This window comes from Opisthocomus hoazin, chromosome 5 (assembly GCF_030867145.1).
Source record: "Opisthocomus hoazin isolate bOpiHoa1 chromosome 5, bOpiHoa1.hap1, whole genome shotgun sequence".
In the NCBI taxonomy this organism is placed as follows: domain Eukaryota; kingdom Metazoa; phylum Chordata; class Aves; order Opisthocomiformes; family Opisthocomidae; genus Opisthocomus; species Opisthocomus hoazin.
Genome location: NC_134418.1, coordinates 87,946,249 through 87,964,948, shown reverse-complemented (window position 1 = coordinate 87,964,948; position 18,700 = coordinate 87,946,249). Strand labels below are relative to the sequence as shown.

Genomic DNA, 18,700 nt, shown 5'->3' with positions numbered 1-18,700 from the left:
GCTTGAGCAGATTGGTTGTCCAAGGCCAGGATGTGCATGACCTGAGGGTCCTGCAACGGTCGGAGCACGGACTCATTGTTGAAGTTTCTTCCTGCGGTGTGGAGGTCTGTCCGGGTTAAGTGTCTGTGGGACAAATAGTGCCAGACCCACCATTCTTTCCCCAGACTGAACAGTGGAGGGAAATGAAACAAAACTCAGTCATCGCTGAGAGGCAGGATAAGTCTGAAAGGGACCAGTTGTCATTAGGCACGTCAAGAAATTTCAGATACAGCCATGTTTTGGGAGATGCTTCTTTTACATGGCCTCTCCAAATGCTGTCAGCCTTGTAAGTACCCAGTGCACCCGAGGACGGTTTCTCCCCAGTGCCTCTGTTTTCCCCGCTGTCCTGGCCACCAGTGACTACTGTGGTGCAAGAAACCAGCATAAAGGATGTCCTTGTATGAATGAGCTCCCCTTGAGACCGATCAGATGGTAAGTGAGCGGAAGCTGTTGCTACTCCAGATGTGCAACCTATAGCCAGAGCCAGCAGGAGACTCGCACGGTGCTGGGGCAGAGGTCTGCAGCTGGCTTTGGGCCCTTGATATGGGCAAGAGCATGTGGAGTCTCTTCCTTCTGCTGCAACATGATCTTTTTTCTGCGCTGGCAAGATACTGACACCCCATCCAGCTCCTTGGATATAAGCAAGTATCTCCACAGGCACTGGAGGGAGCAGCGTGAGGGTCCAATGTAAGGAACATCTTGCAGCCTTTCTCTGCTCAGCCCCACGAGCCTGTTCTTCCCATGGTTTGTGCACAAACAGCCTTCGGGGCAGCCACATTCCCCTGTGCTGCGCTCCCTGTGTCAGTGCACGCAGAGTGAAAAACGCCCGTCCCACTGGGGCTCGGCACTACAGCTTACGTGTTACTGTGTGTTGGGGCAGTGGAGGAGGAGGGGAAAGAGGCGAGCATCGTTAACGAGTTCTGAGAACTGGGAAAGGAGGTCCCCAGGCCCTTGTGCGAATGAGGCCAAACGTGTAAACAGCCACGAGCTACTGCCCGGTGCCTCCTCCATGCCTGTGTGCCTCTCATCCGACCTCTCCAGCACAACAGGCGTGATTTATCTGCTACTCCAGCAGAAACCACAGGTTGGAAGAGGAATTCACACACTTGGAAACACAAAAAGAGCAAACCCTGGCTACTGCAGATCCCCAGCTGGCAGGGGTAACTCGTTCCAAACACAGTCAGTCACATGCGCTTGAAGTAAAATTTCCAGCAGCTGGATAATGTGACGCGTACTCCCAGGCACGGCAAGAGCTGCTAGGGCTCTGGGCTGACTTGTGCAGCTCTGAAGGCCGGAGTGCCGCTTGTTTTGGAATCCGTCGGAAAGCCTGCTCTGCCGTACTGCATGCCTCTGCAGAGAGAGGGAGAGGTCGTCACTGCGCAGCGTTTCGGAGATGTAATGGGTTGTTAGCCTTCGCGTTTGCTGGGTCTCTGGCAAAGCACGGGCTACTCGGTCCTTAATCTTCCATGTTTTGTGCATGCACAGGGACTGTAAAATACAGCTTGCTTACCCTTTAGCCTTGCTAGCTCAAAGACATTAAGAACTTCATGAGCCAGATCTTCAGCTGACATAAATCACTGTTGGTCCATGGACTTTCGTGAAATTTCCAACTTGCATCATACTGAGGCTTGGCTTTGCATTCGGTTCGGCACGGAGAAGGCATTCTGACATGGATGTGTCAGGTCAGAGCACTGTGCCCGCAGGAAATCATCCAAAGATGGCAGGAAATGGGATGAAATGGAAGATCTCCGGCAGGCCGACTCTGACTATGACTTTCCCAGCTCCTCTTGCAGAGGGGAGAGGCTTGAGATCCTTTTTGGAGCAGTCGATGTGTCTGATTCACCTGCATGGCCCGTGAGAGCCACATGATCATTGTTAGGTCATTGCCTCGGTTAAAAACCAATCCTGTTGTGTTTGTGCAGAGGAAACTTTCAACCTCTGGTAGACTAAGATGTGTAGATATGGTATAGGTTGGGACTGAAATCTAACAGCATGTAATTTTGTGTATTTATTTCACAACCTGCATTTTGTAAAGCTCTTTTCAGTCCTTCCACTCTAACTTCCTGACAGAGGCACTTCATCTGACTGTTTTATTTGCACTGAGAGCAAAATGAAATGATACAGAAAGGAAAAAAACATATTGTAACACCAGTACACAATCAACAACAAATTTTTGTTTGGGGCTTGATCTATGACACATGACTGCACATGGGTAATGCTGACAGCAATCTGCAATCCTCAAGTCGTTTTTTTCTGCAAGAAATAGTACTTATTTAAAGACTAAGGCTGTTCAAAAGTCTGCAGCAGGGACAACAGAAATAATTTGCTTGATCTCACAGAGGTGGGACTGCATTGTGACCCAATTTGACAAGAAAATACTCAAAAATTTTGCATGGAGTCATGTCATTCCAACGAGCAATTCAGCATGGTAAACCTGTCTGTTAGAAGTGACAAGGAGAAGATGGATGTTAAAGATATCAACTTTGCCAGGTTACTTCTGGCTTGACTGACGTGGGATTCTTCTTGTATTTCATCACACATGAACAAGAGAGATGTTGACTGAGAGACGGAGGCTCAACAAGGATAACAAATATCAACATGCCACTCCCCCCCCTCCCCGAGCAGTATGCCGGCCTTTACATCGACGGTAAAACAGAGATCCCGTTACGGAAGCTTGCAGTAAACCATGCTTTTTCAATAGCCATATCAGTTCTTGTCAGAGAGAAATATAGACCATGTGTTCCTCCTTTAAACTTCTCTTCAGTAGCCCCTCTTGAACCAAAGATGTGCTTTGTTTCACCTCCCGGTACGCAGGACTGCCTGCTGTCAGACACAGCGCTGGGGTTCGGTGGCTGGCGTGCGAGCTGCGCTGCTGGGACATTTCCACACGTGCTGTATAAATCCCGAGAGGATCACGGCCCTCCTTCGCACCTGTATTCCCTGCACTACCGCGCCTGGGGGCTGTGTCCTGCCACGCCTGCGCCGACAGCACTTCTCGCAGGGAGGTTGCCGAAGCACCCATACCTCTGAGTGATGCCAGCAGGACGCCCAGCAGCACGAGGAACTCTCTTCGAACTGAAAACAGACGACAGAGCAGTGACTGTTGAAAGGGAAATGTAAATGAGATGGTCAACCTAAGAAATGAGATGGGTGCTAGGAGGAAAGAAAAAAAAAAAGAGCATCTTGGGAACAAACAGTAGGGTTCCAGGTAATATCCTCTACACAGCCCCATAAAACATTAATTTAATAAAAGCCACAAGGCCACGACAGCTTACTGCCTGTCACAAACCCACTCAGGCTCATGAATTATTTATTTGGCAGGTGATGGGGGAAATCAGTAATTTCTGGGGATTTTTGTCTTGGTAAATTGCTCATCCTCTGACCGCTTCCACTGCAAGACAAACTGTCAGATTCTGAAGGAAACATGTTGTTTTGTCATAAGGCACGGGGCACTTCCGAACTGCGTTTTATCTTTCCACAGTTGGACAGCCTCATTGACTCATTGCTCCCGTGATTGATGTCAGGATGGGAGACAGGCTTTTGAGAGCTGTAGCACATTACTTGGCTAGCAAAACGTAACTCAGCATGTGACGAGAGAGAATCCCGAGTCTGGTCCTAGTTTGAGGTCTCCTGAGGTCTCTGGTGCTCGAGAGCCCCGCATCTTGAGCTTCCACGCATCGCCGTGCTGAATGCAGTCTGCTGTAAATTAAAGGTGTGCAAAGTAGCGGCTATTGAAACGAAGCACTGGGCACACAAATGGTGAAAAAAAGAATAACCAGTTTTATTGCAAGTCCTCTTAATTGCTTGTCACATAGTGCTGATGGAGAAAACTCCAGGGAGGAAACAAAGAAATAGAGGCTAGACATTTATTTTTAACTTACGAGATAATTTTGGTTTGTGCAGTTTGTCACATGACTAACATTTTTCTTCACAGAAAACTCACGCATCTTTCTAGCCCTCAGACAATATTTTAAGATTATTGAGTGTGTTTGAACTTCCTGTGAAAAACTGAAGCCCCAGATGGAAAAATCCGAAAGATATTATTCTTGCTGCATAAAGTGACGCTTTCTGCAGTGCCTCATGTTCTCTGTGAAGGATCCAGCTTATGGCTCGAACCAAATGTCTGCTCTATATTTAGTTCTGCAAAGTCTATTGTAAATCAGTACGCTTTGGTGGCTACCACGTGCACGGTCCCAGAGCAACCGTTCGGGCCCGCTGTAGCCGGTTTCCAGCACAGAGAACGTGGCCAACACGTAGGGCCGTAGCGGGGCCCGCAGCGGCTCTTGGCCGGCTGCCGATCGAGCAGCAGGCTCCCGGTGCAGCACCCCTGCCCAGCACCACCAGCGCTACGGAACAGCGCGCCAAAGGCTCCGGGGAGCTCCCGGTTGAGCCCCCTCGGAGGGGCCGCTGTCCCCCGCCCGCCGGGCTCCCGGCCCGGCTGCAGCCCCAGCCCCAGCGGGGAGCGGCGCGGAGGAGCCCCGGGGGACGACGCGGGCCCCCGCGGCTCGGAGGCCGAGCGACCCCCGCCTTGCGGCTCGACCCCGCGCTCTCCCCGCCAGACCGAGCCGCAGCCGGGCAGCGCGGGGGCCGCTCCCGCTCCCCCGCGGGCCGCCGCGGCGAGCCTTCGCACCTCGGAGCCCCCCGCCCCCAACCCCGCTGCCGCCGGGCGCGGGTCGGCCGCGGGCCGCCAGCGAGGCCGCCGCCTGCCGGGGAGGCGCCTGCGGCGGGCAGCGGGAGGGGGCCGGGCGCGGCGCGGGGTCGCCATTGCCGGAGGCGCGGGCGGCCGCCGCGGCCGGGCGGCGGAGGGAGGCGGGCCGCGCCACACAGGCGCAGAGGGGCGCGCCGAGCCCGCCCGGCCCCGGCCCCCGCCTCAGGCACCGCCGCTGACGGGCGGGGAGGGCCGGGCCCGGGGCCGGGCGAGCTGCGGCGGCGGGCGAGGGGCGGCCACTTCGGCACCGCCCGCGCCCGCCGAGCGGCAGGACGACAGCGCCGGGCCCGCGCGTCCCCTCAGCGCCAGCGCCGCCGCCGCGTCCTCCCGCCGCCCCGAGGCCCCATGGCGGGGGCCCTGCCCCGGGGGCGCCTGGCCCCGCGCGGCCCGGCGCTGCTGCTGCTGCTGCCGCTGCTGGCCGCCGCCGCCCCGGCCCCGGAGGGCCCGTCGTGCCACGGCGCCTTCGACATGTACTTCGTGCTGGACAAGTAAGGGGAGCGCGGGGGGACGGGACGGGACGGGACGGGACGGGACGGGACGGGACGGGACGGGACCGGACCGGACCGGACCGCGCCGCCGCCGCCTGGCTCCGCGCGCGGCTTTTGTTCCCGGCCGCGCGCGCCCGCTGGAGCCGTCGCGGGGCTGCGGGGTCGCCGCGCGCGCCGCGCCGGCCGTTACGGGCCAACGGCCCCGCCGGGCCAACGGCCGCCGCCGCGGTGCGCGGGGAGCCGGGGGTCGGCGCCGCGTGGGAGCGGCGGGCGCGGGCAGGCGCGCGGGAAGTTTCCTGCCCTCGCTGCCGGGCGGCGGGGAGGCTCCGGGGGGGGGGGGCTGGTCCCCCCCAGCCCCGCGTCCCTGGAAACCGCGAGGCCGGCGGCGCGGGGGGGTGGGCGGAGGGAGGCTTCCTGACGGGGAGTGCACGGGCGGCCCTCCGCGAGGCAGCGCGAGCGCCCGCCGCCCCTCCCCTCCGCGCCCCTCCCCCGCGGCAGCTGGCGGCGGCGGCGGTGTGTTTGTGGGGAAGCTCGCGCGTAACGGACGGCCGTCCGCGCGCCCTGCCCGCGCGGGGGGAGCGAGGCTCGGGGCTCTCCGCGCGCGCGCGCTGCAGCGCGGGCTGCCGCTCCTCGGCTGGACGGGGACGTGAGGAAGCGCGCGCGGGGACCGCCGCGCGCCGGGGCTGGCGCGGCCGCAGCTCTCACCGAGACCGCCCTGACACCGGGGCCGAGAACCGCTCTGCTCTCCTTCGCAGAGACCGGCGGCTCGCTCCCCGGCCGCCCTGACACCGGGGCTGATACCGGGCTCTGCTCTCCTTCGCAGAGACCACCGGCTGCCTCACGGGCTGCCCTGACACCGGGGCCGAGAACCGCTCTGCTCTCCTTCGCAGAGACCGGCGGCTCGCTCCCCGGCCGCCCTGACACCGGGGCTGATACCGGGCTCTGCTCTCCTTCGCAGAGACCACCGGCTGCCTCACGGGCTGCCCTGACACCGGGGCCGAGAACCGCTCTGCTCTCCTTCGCAGAGACCGGCGGCTCGCTCCCCGGCCGCCCTGACACCGGGGCCGAGAACCGCTCTGCTCTCCTTCGCAGAGACCGGCGGCTGCCTCCCCGGCCGCCCTGACACCGGGGCTGATACCGGGCTCTGCTCTCTTTCGCAGAGACCACCGGCTGCCTCACGGGCTGCCCTGACACCGGGGCCCAGAACCGCTCTGCTGTCCTTCGCAGAGACCGCCGGCTCCCTCCCCGGCCGCCCTGACACCGGGGCCCATAACTGCTCTGCTTTTCTTTCCAGGTCTGGGAGCGTAGCGCAGAACTGGCATGAAATATTTGATTTTGTAAATCAGCTGACGGAAAGATTTGTGAGGTGCGTTTTGCTCTCTGTGACATCTACGATAAAGGGATCTGTTGAAAAAACCCCGTGCTTTTGTAAGCTCAGTAGATTTGTTTCACAAGCATGTTACGGGTTTGGCTTCTAGTGCCCAAACTGCTGGAAAACATTGGAAACGTACTTCATTTTCTGATGTTTGGAGCTCAGTAAAAAGATGTAATCGACATCTTTAAATACTTAATCTGTAAAATTACTCTGAGATGTAATTTGATGACTTTTAAAACTTTTTTTTCCATAAGCCACGTGCCTCACATCTTATAGAGTACTTCTTGTGCTTGCTGTTAGAGATCTATGTAAAGAAGGGGGTCTGAACACGTGTCTGTATATATGTAAATATATGATGCAGCTGAGAAGGAAGGGAGTGTCTTTCGAGCTCAAACGCACAGGAAGTTTGTGCCGTACTAACGGTGTGTTTGTTGTACATGTGTGTCATCAGCTTTGTGACCGGCCGGCAGTACTGTCTGGCAAGCATTGCTGCCGCAGAAGCAGCTGTTGTCCGTGCTGGCTGACTGTACTCTGTACAAACAGCCGAGGATTACGGTGATGCAGCCTCTTGCTTTAAAAAAAAGCCAACCAGAATAAAACAAGGGAAGCCCCTCAAAGACACAGACATTCATGTTGTGGTAGTTCCTGCTAAGGAAAACGAAGTGCAGTGGGCAATTCTAATCTTGGCTTGCTAATAAAGGGATGCAATTAGGCTTGCATAATTAAATATTGCTTACATTCATCTTGTAAAATGCAAATCTTCGGTAAACCAAGTGGGTGACACAAGCTTTTGAAAGTTATTTTGTAAGCTCTAGAATAAAAAAAAAAGAGACTGAGGATACCAAAGCAGCACTTCTTTTTTGGTGCATGATAAAAAAGTATGTTTGCCCCCACCGAAAGTGTGGTGCTTGTTCAGTGTAAATCTTTCAGTTCATCATCTTTTACAGCCAAATGACGATCCCTTTTGCAACAGTTGCTGTGTAGCGGTCTGGCTGCATGATCTGAAGTAAAGTTATTCAGTCAGCAAGTTACTCCGCTGACCTTTCACACCAAAGGAGGATCAATTATGGCGCAGAGCCAGACAGGCCAACCTACGAGCATCTCGCTCCGTGTCTGGGTGCTGAGCATGAACCCTTGACAGCGTGACGGTTGCTGGGCTCCTGTGGGAGCCTGGACAGCACATCTCCCTGGGTGTTTCCCAGATGGGGCTGGGGTGCCCCTGAAGGCTGATGAGGCTTTGTCCTGCTTTCAAGCCTCAGTACACTTTCAGAATAGGGCATGGAGTCATTTGACCTTGCCCTTTCTTAAATTGAAAAGAGTAGTTGTGGGAAGAAGGCAAAGCACCAACTGGTAGCAGTTTCCTTTAGTCCTCACCTGAAGAATTAATTCATGGCGGTGCATCTGCTCTCCAGTTTGACTTGTCTGTAACGTGCGTGCTTGCAGTAACAGCGCTGCATGCTGATGATCTTGGTTCTGGAAGGCCTGCACCTGCCAGAGCTGTCAGGTCTAACGGGCATGCTCCTACGATCCTCCTCCGTTGTCACAGTGTCCGAGTGCTGGGAGAGTGGAACAGAAATGGGATGTCTTCTGAAGAGGACAGTTTTGTGGTTGTCCTAGAGACAAGTTAGCTAAACCATAACTTTGAGGTTACTATGCGCAGAGTTGCATCTCAAATAGGGAAGTCTCACGTTACTTGGGTTAGGTGGTGGTGCAATTACCAGAGACTGGGATTGCAAGCTTGTTTTTTGTTTGGCAACTGCCTGCAGCAACTAAGAAGGTTGATAATCCCATGTCTTAGATTATAATTTAATTTAGAGCGTCTCAGATATTTGTATTCAGAGCCTTACGGAGAGACTGAAAGACTGGATCTTAAACCCAGGAGCTGTGCAGTTCTGTGTGAAGACTTGCCCAGTACTTGTATTTCCATGATGTCAATAGTTTTAAGTTGCATCATTGACATAAATGAACTGAAAATGTGTGGTCTTTCATCTTTAGAAATGTTAATGTCTTTACTAACATTAACCCAATTAATTAATGCTGATACACATATAAGGTGAATTATAAAATTACTGAATATATTGAAATTGTCATGAATAAAAATTAAAAGCAGGTAGGAGAGGTATTGTTACACCTCACCTTAGGAAAGTTACTGTCCTGGGCTTCCAGAGCATCAGTTCTTAGACATTTTCCACTGATAGTTGGATATAATTCCTTGTAATCGTGTGGAAAAGACAGATAGGCTTCTTCAAAAAAAGACTGAATTCCTTAATAAAATCAATGCATACGGTATTGCTTTTTGTAATGACGTTTCCCCAGATACTTTTATGGAAGTTGATCTTCAGTGTCACAGTTCTATGTCACCAAAGTAAACACACACTGATTCTGAAAGACTTTATCATGCTACATTTTAGACATGAATCAGTTGGAAGGCACTGTGTCTTTGACTTTAATGATTTTAGGACCAAAAAGCACAGTTTGAAATTTGCATTGTGTCAGGATCAACCTTTAAAAGAGGGAAACTGACTTTTGAATGTGTCTGTGTTTTAATACCCCTGAGCAAGAGTGTACCCTGAGTCTATGTGTCTGACTTATTTTTACTCCAGTGACCATGTAAATATAAAAGGATGTGATACCTTCTGTGTGCTGGTCGATCACAACCTATGACATTCACTTTCAGTTGGGTTGCTTGGGATCTTCACTGTTCGTCTCCTGCCAATGGCAGGGGGGTTGGAACTAGATGATCTGTAAGGTCCCATCCAACCCAAACCATTCTATGGTAAGCTTACCATGTCTTGATCTGGAGTCTAGTCAGGCAAGAAAGAATAACAATTCTGCTACTTCATTCTCAAAGCATTTGGGTAAGGAGTAGAGAGGCAGAAATCCTTTAATTCCTCTCTCATTCTGGGTTTGTAGTTCAAAAGTATGTTCTTTGGAAGCTGGAAGATAAAGATGATACTAATGAAGCATGAAAAAGTTAATGAAATGCTGTGCATCTGTAAATTTCTCTTCATTTGTCTAAAATGTTTTTTTTTTTTCTTTCTTTCCTCTGTTCCTTTTTTAAAAGCCCCAAGATGAGATTATCGTTTATTGTGTTTTCCACCCAGGCGCATGTCATTATGCCATTAACTGGAGACAGGTTAGTGCACTGCTTTTTTAATTCTCCCTCTCCCTCCTCCCCCCTCCAAGGGCCCTTATTAAATCAGAGGAACAGTAGCAGATACTGAACAATAACTGATACCTTTAAGTGGTGGCCAGTCATGAAGCCTCTGTGCAGAGCTGGATTGAATTTTGTGAACATATCAGTGGATAGCCTAGTAAAAAAGGAAGGAGAAGAACAATGGGAAATATTCTTGATGTGAACTCTGGCACTGCTTTGCAGAACAGCTACAAATGCTGTTTTCATCTCTGCATGACTCTGCATCTTCCTTGGCACAGCAGGAAAAGTGATTCTTGCTTTTACTTTTGTAAAGCAACATCTGTTGGCGTGTTCAGTATTTTTTCATGTGTAGGTAAAGCATACAATGGTAAATTAAGGTTTCCCATAATCTCATAAGGTAGGTATTTCATTCTATGTTTTCAGAACACGACTTCAAAATCAGTTTTAGACAGTGTAGTTGGTGCCACCTGAAAGGTGTGAGATCTTTCTGGCACTGTGATGATGTGGATGTGCCTGAATTCTTCCTTTCAGCTGATGTTTTCAAAGACAATGGAATTCAAGTCTGCTCCCTCTGATTTCTAGAGCAAATAAGGATTAACATCAAGGAAAGTTGGGGGGAAACAGGAGGAGAAAACTAGGTAGGGAAGGGATTGTTGCAGAATTAACTACGAAAATCACAGGAACTGGAAAACGATACTGTGGAGTCGGTGCTTTCAGCAGAGGACTGTTGCACTGTCATTAGAGTCCTTCAGTATCCCTTCAGCCTTGTCGAAAACAACACGACCTCCTCTCTCTCTCCGTCTGTCCAGAAGCTAACCACACCGCACAACCTTCTGGATTTTGAACATGTGGAAAACCCATTTAGGAATCACTGTAACGAACTGTGGCAGGGTTAAAGTGAGGTAGTCCTTTTCTGCTCCTTTTAGTAGAGTCAATGCAAAGTGTGTTCTGCCGTAGTCAGTTAGTTTACTGTGTGGGGTTTTATTTATTTATTTTTTAAAATAATACGTAATAGCAAGTACAAGACTTACTGAAGAGACCTGTCATTGGCAACAGACAAATGTGACACGCTACAGAAATGTGTGCTGACATCCTTGCAACAGGATTTCTAAAGACCCGATTCTAAGCGCCTCCTGTTTTAGCATTTTAAAAAGTGGTCCGACTTAAGAATGGCCACATTTTCACTTCCCCCCACACAGACTTGGATACTGCATCTGCTGTCTGAAGGGAGAGACAAGCTTGTAAGCCATTTTTCCAGATGGCTTGAGAGAGGTCAGGAGAGGACACTTAAGCCTGTTCTGAGGACTGCTGAAGTCAATGAGATCCTTTCTCTTGATTTTTCTCACAATAGGCCCTTAATCGCTGTCAGTGGTCTATTCCTTATCTAGCACAGAGAGTCAACACTGGTAGCGTACAGACCACTTGAAATGCTTGGGCAGAGCTCTGGAACACCGCCACGGAAACACAAGCGCCTTTTTCATTGCACGTCTGTGCTACACTTTGAGCCGTGGAAAGAACCATGTTTTTCTCAGAATCCTCACTTAAAGCATAGGAAAAACCTTTTTGAGTTCTTGTGAGTTCCTCTGTGGGACTTTTCTTTAATGCAAGGTTTGCTGATGCTTTTGTGAGTGTGGTAGGGGAAAAGAAATCACTACCCTTATTGCTTAGGAGGAATTATCAGGAGAACGAAGAAGGAGACATTAGTAACTGTGGCCATATCTACATACGTAAGAATGGACAGGTACAGTTGGAACAGCTGTCTTTTTAAATATCAAAGAAGTCAACAGAGGAAAATGACTTAGAATGTCTAGCTCCCATTGTTCCAAACAGAAGATGAGGATGCCAAGTACGGTGCAGTTTTGGGTATGGGTGTGTATGTGATTATGGGATATTATGGCCTTGGCTTTTTTATGTGCATTTTGGAGTTGCAGAGATGTTTTTCCCTTTGCTTACTTGCTAATCCGCAAACGTCAGGAAACCACAATTCATTCCCAGCAGCTAGTTCGAAGTAGGGAAGTCTTTTTTGTTTTGAAAGCCTTAGGTTTCTGATTGTTTGCACAAAGTTCTTGATGGTTTTTACTGCATAATAAAGCTGTGGATATAAAGAAACCCACACCATAGTGCTGAAGCCCCCACATTACCAAATATTTTGTGACTATGAGCAGTGCTATGTGGACAAGTCTGGAAACAGAAGTCACTGTTCATCACAGTACACACAATGCTATAATAAATACATAGCATAAAAATAACACCCAGATGGAAAAGACTTCTCACAATGGGTATATTCCATTTTAGAGATACACCTTTCCCCTGTGAAGTTTATCTGAAAAATGTATGCTAAGTGGTAAACCAAGATTTGTGCATTCACATTTGGGGCTCAGTTTTGCTGCTAGTTTTGAGAAGTGAGTTGTTTGGAAAAGTGGATGCACTTATGAATATCAACCAGATGGCACAACATCTTCTGCATTCTCTTTTCGCCAACTATATGCTGGCCAGCAGAATTTTAGGTTTCTGTAAACCTGCTTCTGGAGCACTTGACCAATGTCCATGGGCAGGGCTAGCCCTGCTGACTCTGCTATGGTGAAAATCCTGTTGAAACCAAAGAAAGATTTTATTAATGAAGGTGGAAAACCAGGACACTTACATACCTGGTACGTGACCAACTGTATCTTACTGTGCTTGTCTGTATTCTGGTGGAGTTCACTGGCTATTCCTTTATTGTGCACAGTCATGCAGTCTAGCAAGACATTTAGGTGTTTTGAGCCTCGGTCATGTGAGCTAACCCTACGCTTTGGTTCAAGAAGCTTGCCAGAATAGAGCCGTCTGCAGAGAGCATTTTCTGCCGAGTGTATAAAGTACAGCGGTCAGCCACTTACATGTTTTCCATCTGGAGCCTGTGCAGGAAGCCTAAAGTTTGAAGCAGAATAATTATTGTAATTGTACCGAGCCCTCTGTAGTATTTGAGAGGTGTAGAAAGCAGGAACCTCCTCCAAACTATGCATCTGAGGAGACTGATGTGCTGGGCTTACTTTCACCAGTACGACAGTTCTTTTTGTTAAGAATGTAACCATCCCTCTGTTTGTTAAAGAACACTTCCTCCCTGACCCTTGTTTCACCAAAAAGTTTGTGTGTTTTCCTGTTGTTGCACTTGCTTCTTAGCAGCAAAACCAGAGTACCTGTGTCGTTTGCCGTTATTTGTTAGAGATGAAGTACATTGCCTCACAAGCACGTAGCCTGATTTGTGACAATAAATATATGCTCAGTGGGAATAACAGTTTCCCTATCAGTGCTCATACCCTCAACACACTGAAAAACAATTCAGGATTCCAGCACTTCAATAGGTAGAATGCAACACGGAAAAAGAAATATAAGATACTGCCCCCCATCCAGAGCACCACTACTTACAACTGCATAGATATTAATGGAGACTCAGTGTTTCATACAAGGCTAGTCCCTTTCCCAACTGAATCAGCATGACTGGAGGCTTATGTGACAATTTCAGCTGGTTCTAACCTTGGCAACGCTAATGTACAAGCACAAATTTTTCTCCATAAAAAAAAGCAGGGATTTGAATGGTTAAGATTCAGTCCTCAAGCATGCTTTGCTTTCTAGCAAGCATCTAGCCTTTCTTTGTGTATGTTGAAGATGCATTTATTTCCTTTAAGGCAAATGATTGTCCCTTTCTGTTAAATGTTCTTACTCTCAAAGACAGCATCGCGTGTCTGAGAAGCCAGGCTCATGCTTCGTAACTGGTCTGTACCTTTATTGTTGGTACACAAATGGGGGTGTGATCTACATCCTGCTGCAGAGGAAGTACTACCCGTCTTCCACTGCTGGCAAGTGCTGGCTGTGGCCCCGTCAACACAAGGAGACAAGGCAATGCCTTAACAACATCGGTAGTCCGACCACTTGGCTGCCGACAACACTGTTTTTAGCATTGTGTCAGTTAAACTTAAAGCAGGAGATAATTCTAAACAGAGATGAAAACAGTACCTGTTGAGTTGCGTAAATAAAAGCTTGCATGGTGGTGCAACAGAGCTTATGCAGAGAAACCTCTCCTGTAAACTGGTGATAGTTGCCTTGGCGCAATTCAAATGTGGAAAGGCAAACAGTTACATTTAGACCTGAAAGTAAATCTGAATATTGTGGAGTGTGCTCAGGTTAGGAGAGGTTGCTACATTTTAATTTATGTTAAACTGATTTTTTCAGTTGTTTGCAAAGCCGGGCTGCTTTGTAATCTCTCTTTACTAAATGTTTTAAATTCTAATTTTAGTTCTGCAGTGCCCTGCCTTGGGGAGGCACTGAAGGAACAAGACAAGCTCAGCTTAGACTTTGGCCTGTGCAGGGAGCAGTATTTGTAGATGGTCCCATATGTCTCACAGCAGAGCTGGCACAGCCCCCCTCACAGCAAACAATCCCTCTGCAGCTGAGGCGTCTGATGCTGGTGCAAGGTTCTGCTCTCTGAGGTAGAGCACAGCAGAGTTCCCCAGAGAGGCAAGAGCAGTGGGTGCTGATGAAACTGCTACCAGAACCTCTCCTGACCTCAGCTGGCCTGGGATTACACCTGCAGCCCCTGTTCACGGACCAGCTAAGAAGAACCCACGAGCATAGCAACAGAGAGCTTGTAGCCATGGTTGTGTTTGGCTGGCTGCTGCTGAAAGGATTATCTGAAGTAGTTACAAAGCCTAAGAGAGAGAACAGGCAGGGTAGCTATTAAAAATTAGATGTGCCTTTTCTACAAAACAGAGATGTGATGCAGCACATATGCTGAATGGGGAAGAGATATTAAATTTGTACTCATTCAGCCCAAACACAGACAGGCTGCAAGTTGCTGATTTTGATTTGCTTTTTCCACCTCCCTCCCTCGTCTGACTTAAACCACGAAGCCAATGGCCCTTCAGCCTTTATCACTGTTACTGAACTGCTCTGTGGTGGTGTCCAGACACCCAGACTGAGGTCATGGTTCTGTTGTTTTGGTACAGACAAGTTCTAAACCCAGACCTTCTCTGTGGATTTTTGTGGCTACAAAAAACTATTACAGAAATTAGAGTTTTGAGAGCACTGGAAAGTGGGAATGAGGGCTTCAGAGTGCTACGGCTGTTTGACTGTAAAGAGAGTCCCATTGTCAGAATGATTCAGGCAGACATGTGCTCCTCCAAACTGGCTGGGTACAAATTGCAGCGTAATTGAGCTAGCCTCTCCTGCTGTCTGGTGGGGCTCATTTGCTGGGGCCTAAAGTCCTGCACCCACATTGGCCTGAGGACATCCAGACCATCGCTTGTACCTGACCAACTCTGAGCACAGGTGGAGCTTGTTCACATCTGGCTAGGCCTATCTAATACAGATGTGCCCCAAGGGAGAGAGATGTTGACTGATTAAATGCAGCTAAAAAAGCTCATGCTGCCAAAGATTTTCCTGGAACCCCTTGTAGGCAAAGGCCTGGAAAAAACAGAGATTTCTGTGTGACTGGGTCACAAGACATTTTAGATAAATAAAACTGAACTGATTGTACAAAAGCTATTTTTGCAAAATGAAATCTGTTTCAGAAAACTGGGACTTCAGTTGCTGCTTGTTTCTTGGCAGCAGAACACTAACGCCTGTGATGTGCTGCCACTCATTTCTGGCAAGCACTAAGTATGTGGTTTGTAATCTGCGTTCATACATAATCAGTTTCAAGTTGTTTCTATAGATGCTGAATGTAAAATATTTGGATCAAACAGATTGTATTATCTTACATAACTTGCTGTCTTCCATATATTCAATGCCACATTTCTCTCTCTTCCCCCCCGCCCCTCCTCGATTGTATCGGTTGATCCTGTGATTGGGAGCTTATTGCAGCTATGGATTGTACGTTGGAACAGAGCTTATAAACATAGAGGAAGCTCATCAGTGGAACAAATGACTAGTGGGTGGCATTCAGGCAGAGCAGCATATGCATTCTTTCTCATTTTGTTTGCCCTAAGGAAAGCTTTCACGCATCCTGCAGTGTATTTTCCCTCCATCTCCTCACCCCTGCTGGTTCCTCTTTGTCACCTGTATTTGTTATAGTGTTCTATGTATTCTGGCCCAAATTTTGTCCCTACTTAGTTTTCACTTGTCCTTTGCTAGCACAACTTTCCATGGGCTTCACTGGAACTTTGCTTGCATAAGTATTAAGAACTTCCAGATTTGATTCTATCAGTAAAGTCTCTGCCTTTTTTTTCCCCCGCTCATACTGATTTCACTGGAAATAGTTCTGTTCATGCTACCTACCAGCTTCTGCGGTCTTATCCATCATAGTTAAGTGAGCATCTCACAGTCAAAATGGATTTATACAAAGGCCCATGAAAAATTACGGCACAACCTTATATTTCTGTTAAATATAAGTGTACTGTGACCTGCGTAAATGTGGTGTTGTGTTAAAGGTCTCACAGAAAGGTAGTGACAGCCAAAAATTTAAAAAAACTATCCTTAATCCTAGTCCCTTTCCTTGGCTACAAGAGGTGTCTTGCAAATGCTGCATTTGCCTATTGATACTTATTTTTCAAGGGAGAAGATTTTAATTATTGAGATTCTGTCCTACCCCACTAAATACCTGTGTATTGACCTGGAAGATTTCTTTAGAAATAGAACTGCTGTTTTAGGGGATTTCTTTTTTCATTGCAGTGTGATTGGAAATGAAGTTGGTTTAATTGAGCAAAGTAGACTTAATATAACAGAATGTCCACTGGGCTATTAATGCTGAGTCTTTGCCACTTCTTTGCAGTATCTGCTCCATCTGAAACATTGTACTTGATTCTAGCTCTTTGACTTACTAGAAGCATATTGTGTTATTTAGGTCTGAAATACCTGTTACCACAGTGCCGCTTTGGTTGTGAATACAAAATCTGCCTCCACATGGTATCTCAGCTAAATGCTATATTTTACAGATTTTAATTTTTAATCTTCTTTATGACGTATCCTAATTTTTCCATGAGTAAAGTAACCCCTTTCTCCACTTCAAATCATGCTAACAGTCTTTACCTTTTTGTTTTCAGAGAGAAAATCAAGAAAGGTCTTAAGGATTTGGAGGAGGTAAAACCAGCAGGTGACACATACATACATGAAGGATTAAAACAGGTAGGTTTTGCTTGTCTTCTTGCAATCAAAATATTCTCTGTTCTCACTGTTTGGATTAACCACAGCAACAGCCTGTAACGTAAATGAATTGAGTGTAAGCCTCAGTCTGTTACACTCAAATCTTTTTTGTTTCCTGAGTGGTCCCAAGATTGCCCAGATACTATGCAAATCCCACGCAGAAGATTAGCCATCATAGAAATTGCCATATGGAATTTCTTTGACTTGATCCTTCTCAGTAGAGAGCACTTCTTTGTCATGAATTTAACAGCTAACACAGCATACCAATTACATGGTAAATAGTCACACACAGCTTTGTAGGGCTGTGAGTCTAACAGTGCCTTCGAGAGCATGTGCTTATGGAGAGTTTGTTGCACTGATCAGCGTTTTCAAGACAAATGGTCTTAATTTTGGACTATCTTAATTATGGAGTTCCCAGTTGCTTCTGTTTTCTTGAGATGTACAGTTACAGTATACTTCGCATGGTTGTTGAAAGACTCAGGCCTTGAAGGTGAGGGATAAGGTGAGGATCTAAGCTTTCACTGTTATGGATAGAAACTCAATTTCTTCCTTTATGCCTGTGGAGCCAAGTTTGTAATTGTGATCTGTGGGCTGAAAAGCTAGGCAAACAGAAGTTTGTTGCTGTTCAAAAAAATAATTAGTGTTAAGCCATTCTTTTTATATCTTGGAACCTACTGACTGGCATTTGAAATCTGGGGGGTAGCAAAGGAAACCTTATGGGGGATCTAAAAAGAAGTGAGCTTTACAACTCACAGAGTATCTGTCGTGAAAGAATCAAGCGTTTCCAAGGGTTGATCAGTTAGTGACCCCAGCATGTCGGAGATGGGCTCACTGGTGACTGGAAAATACTGGTGAATTATTTCCTTGTTAGCAGTGAGTTAAAGGGAGGCAGAGGATTGTCATGAAAGATAGATTTGAAGATGAGGCTAAGTGTTGTTTCAGATGCTGTATTCACTTAGAAGATGCATCGAAAGTTCAAGTGTAATTTTAAGCTGGATAAGTATTTTTCGTTTTCAGGCTAATGTGCAAATTGCGAAGCAAGGAGCCTCAAGGTTTTCCAGTATCATCATTGCATTGACAGATGGCAAGCTAGATGGTCAGATTCCCTTGTATGCGGAGAAAGAGGTGAGCGCTAGGTGAAAATGCATGTTATGTTCTGAAGAGTTTGGATGTTGCCTGTCGAATGAAAAATGATTATTCCTCTTCTATTCTGGGGCAGGCAAAGAAATCCAGAGAGCTGGGAGCTAGAGTTTATTGTGTTGGTGTCCTTGATTTTGTGCAAGAACAGGTAAGAACATTGCTGTTGCAGATTACTAGGCAGTACCTTGTCACAAGGTTTTATACAGTTAATGTTAAGTAATATATAAATTAACTTTTCTTACATTAGACAGTATAATGTCTTCTCTGACTCAGGAAGCAGACACTCAGATGTGTACACAGACATAAACAGAATGTGCAGGTGTCACTTTCACTGTTGAGAAGACCTGCTGGAAATACCCTTGCTAAGTGGTAGCTGCCAGCAGGAAAGGATGCAGGCAAGACCCCTTTCGTTAAGGTGGCAACCAGACTAGGCTACAGGTCGCATGAACAGAGTAGCTATAGACAGGCTTCACGCAGCGTATGTAACAGCCTTGGGATAAGAAAGAGAAAGAAGGATCCATGTCTTTCATTGACTGAAAGCTCTTCCAGAGTTGCTATGTCCTAATGAAGGCTGTAGATACTCTTGTACTATGAAAGTGACTTAAATGGAGAAGTATACAAAAGACTCTTTTACTACAGAAGGCGCATATAAAGGCTGTCTGATGGAAGGCAGAGCA

At 47.9% G+C, this 18,700-nt stretch overlaps 1 protein-coding gene across 1 annotated transcript in view; it reads left to right on the top strand.

Annotated features, from left to right (window-relative positions):
• Positions 1 to 5,129: 5,129 nt before the first annotated feature.
• Positions 5,130 to 18,700, top strand: part of ANTXR2 (ANTXR cell adhesion molecule 2) — a 117,884-nt gene continuing 104,313 nt past the window's right edge. Inside the window, exons 1-6 of the mRNA XM_075422075.1 lie at positions 5,130 to 5,235; positions 6,530 to 6,601; positions 9,675 to 9,746; positions 16,784 to 16,865; positions 17,901 to 18,008; positions 18,103 to 18,171. Of these exons, the coding sequence (XP_075278190.1) occupies positions 5,216 to 5,235; positions 6,530 to 6,601; positions 9,675 to 9,746; positions 16,784 to 16,865; positions 17,901 to 18,008; positions 18,103 to 18,171 (423 nt within the window). The 5' untranslated portion in view covers positions 5,130 to 5,215. The remainder of the gene's footprint in view (positions 5,236 to 6,529; positions 6,602 to 9,674; positions 9,747 to 16,783; positions 16,866 to 17,900; positions 18,009 to 18,102; positions 18,172 to 18,700) is intronic.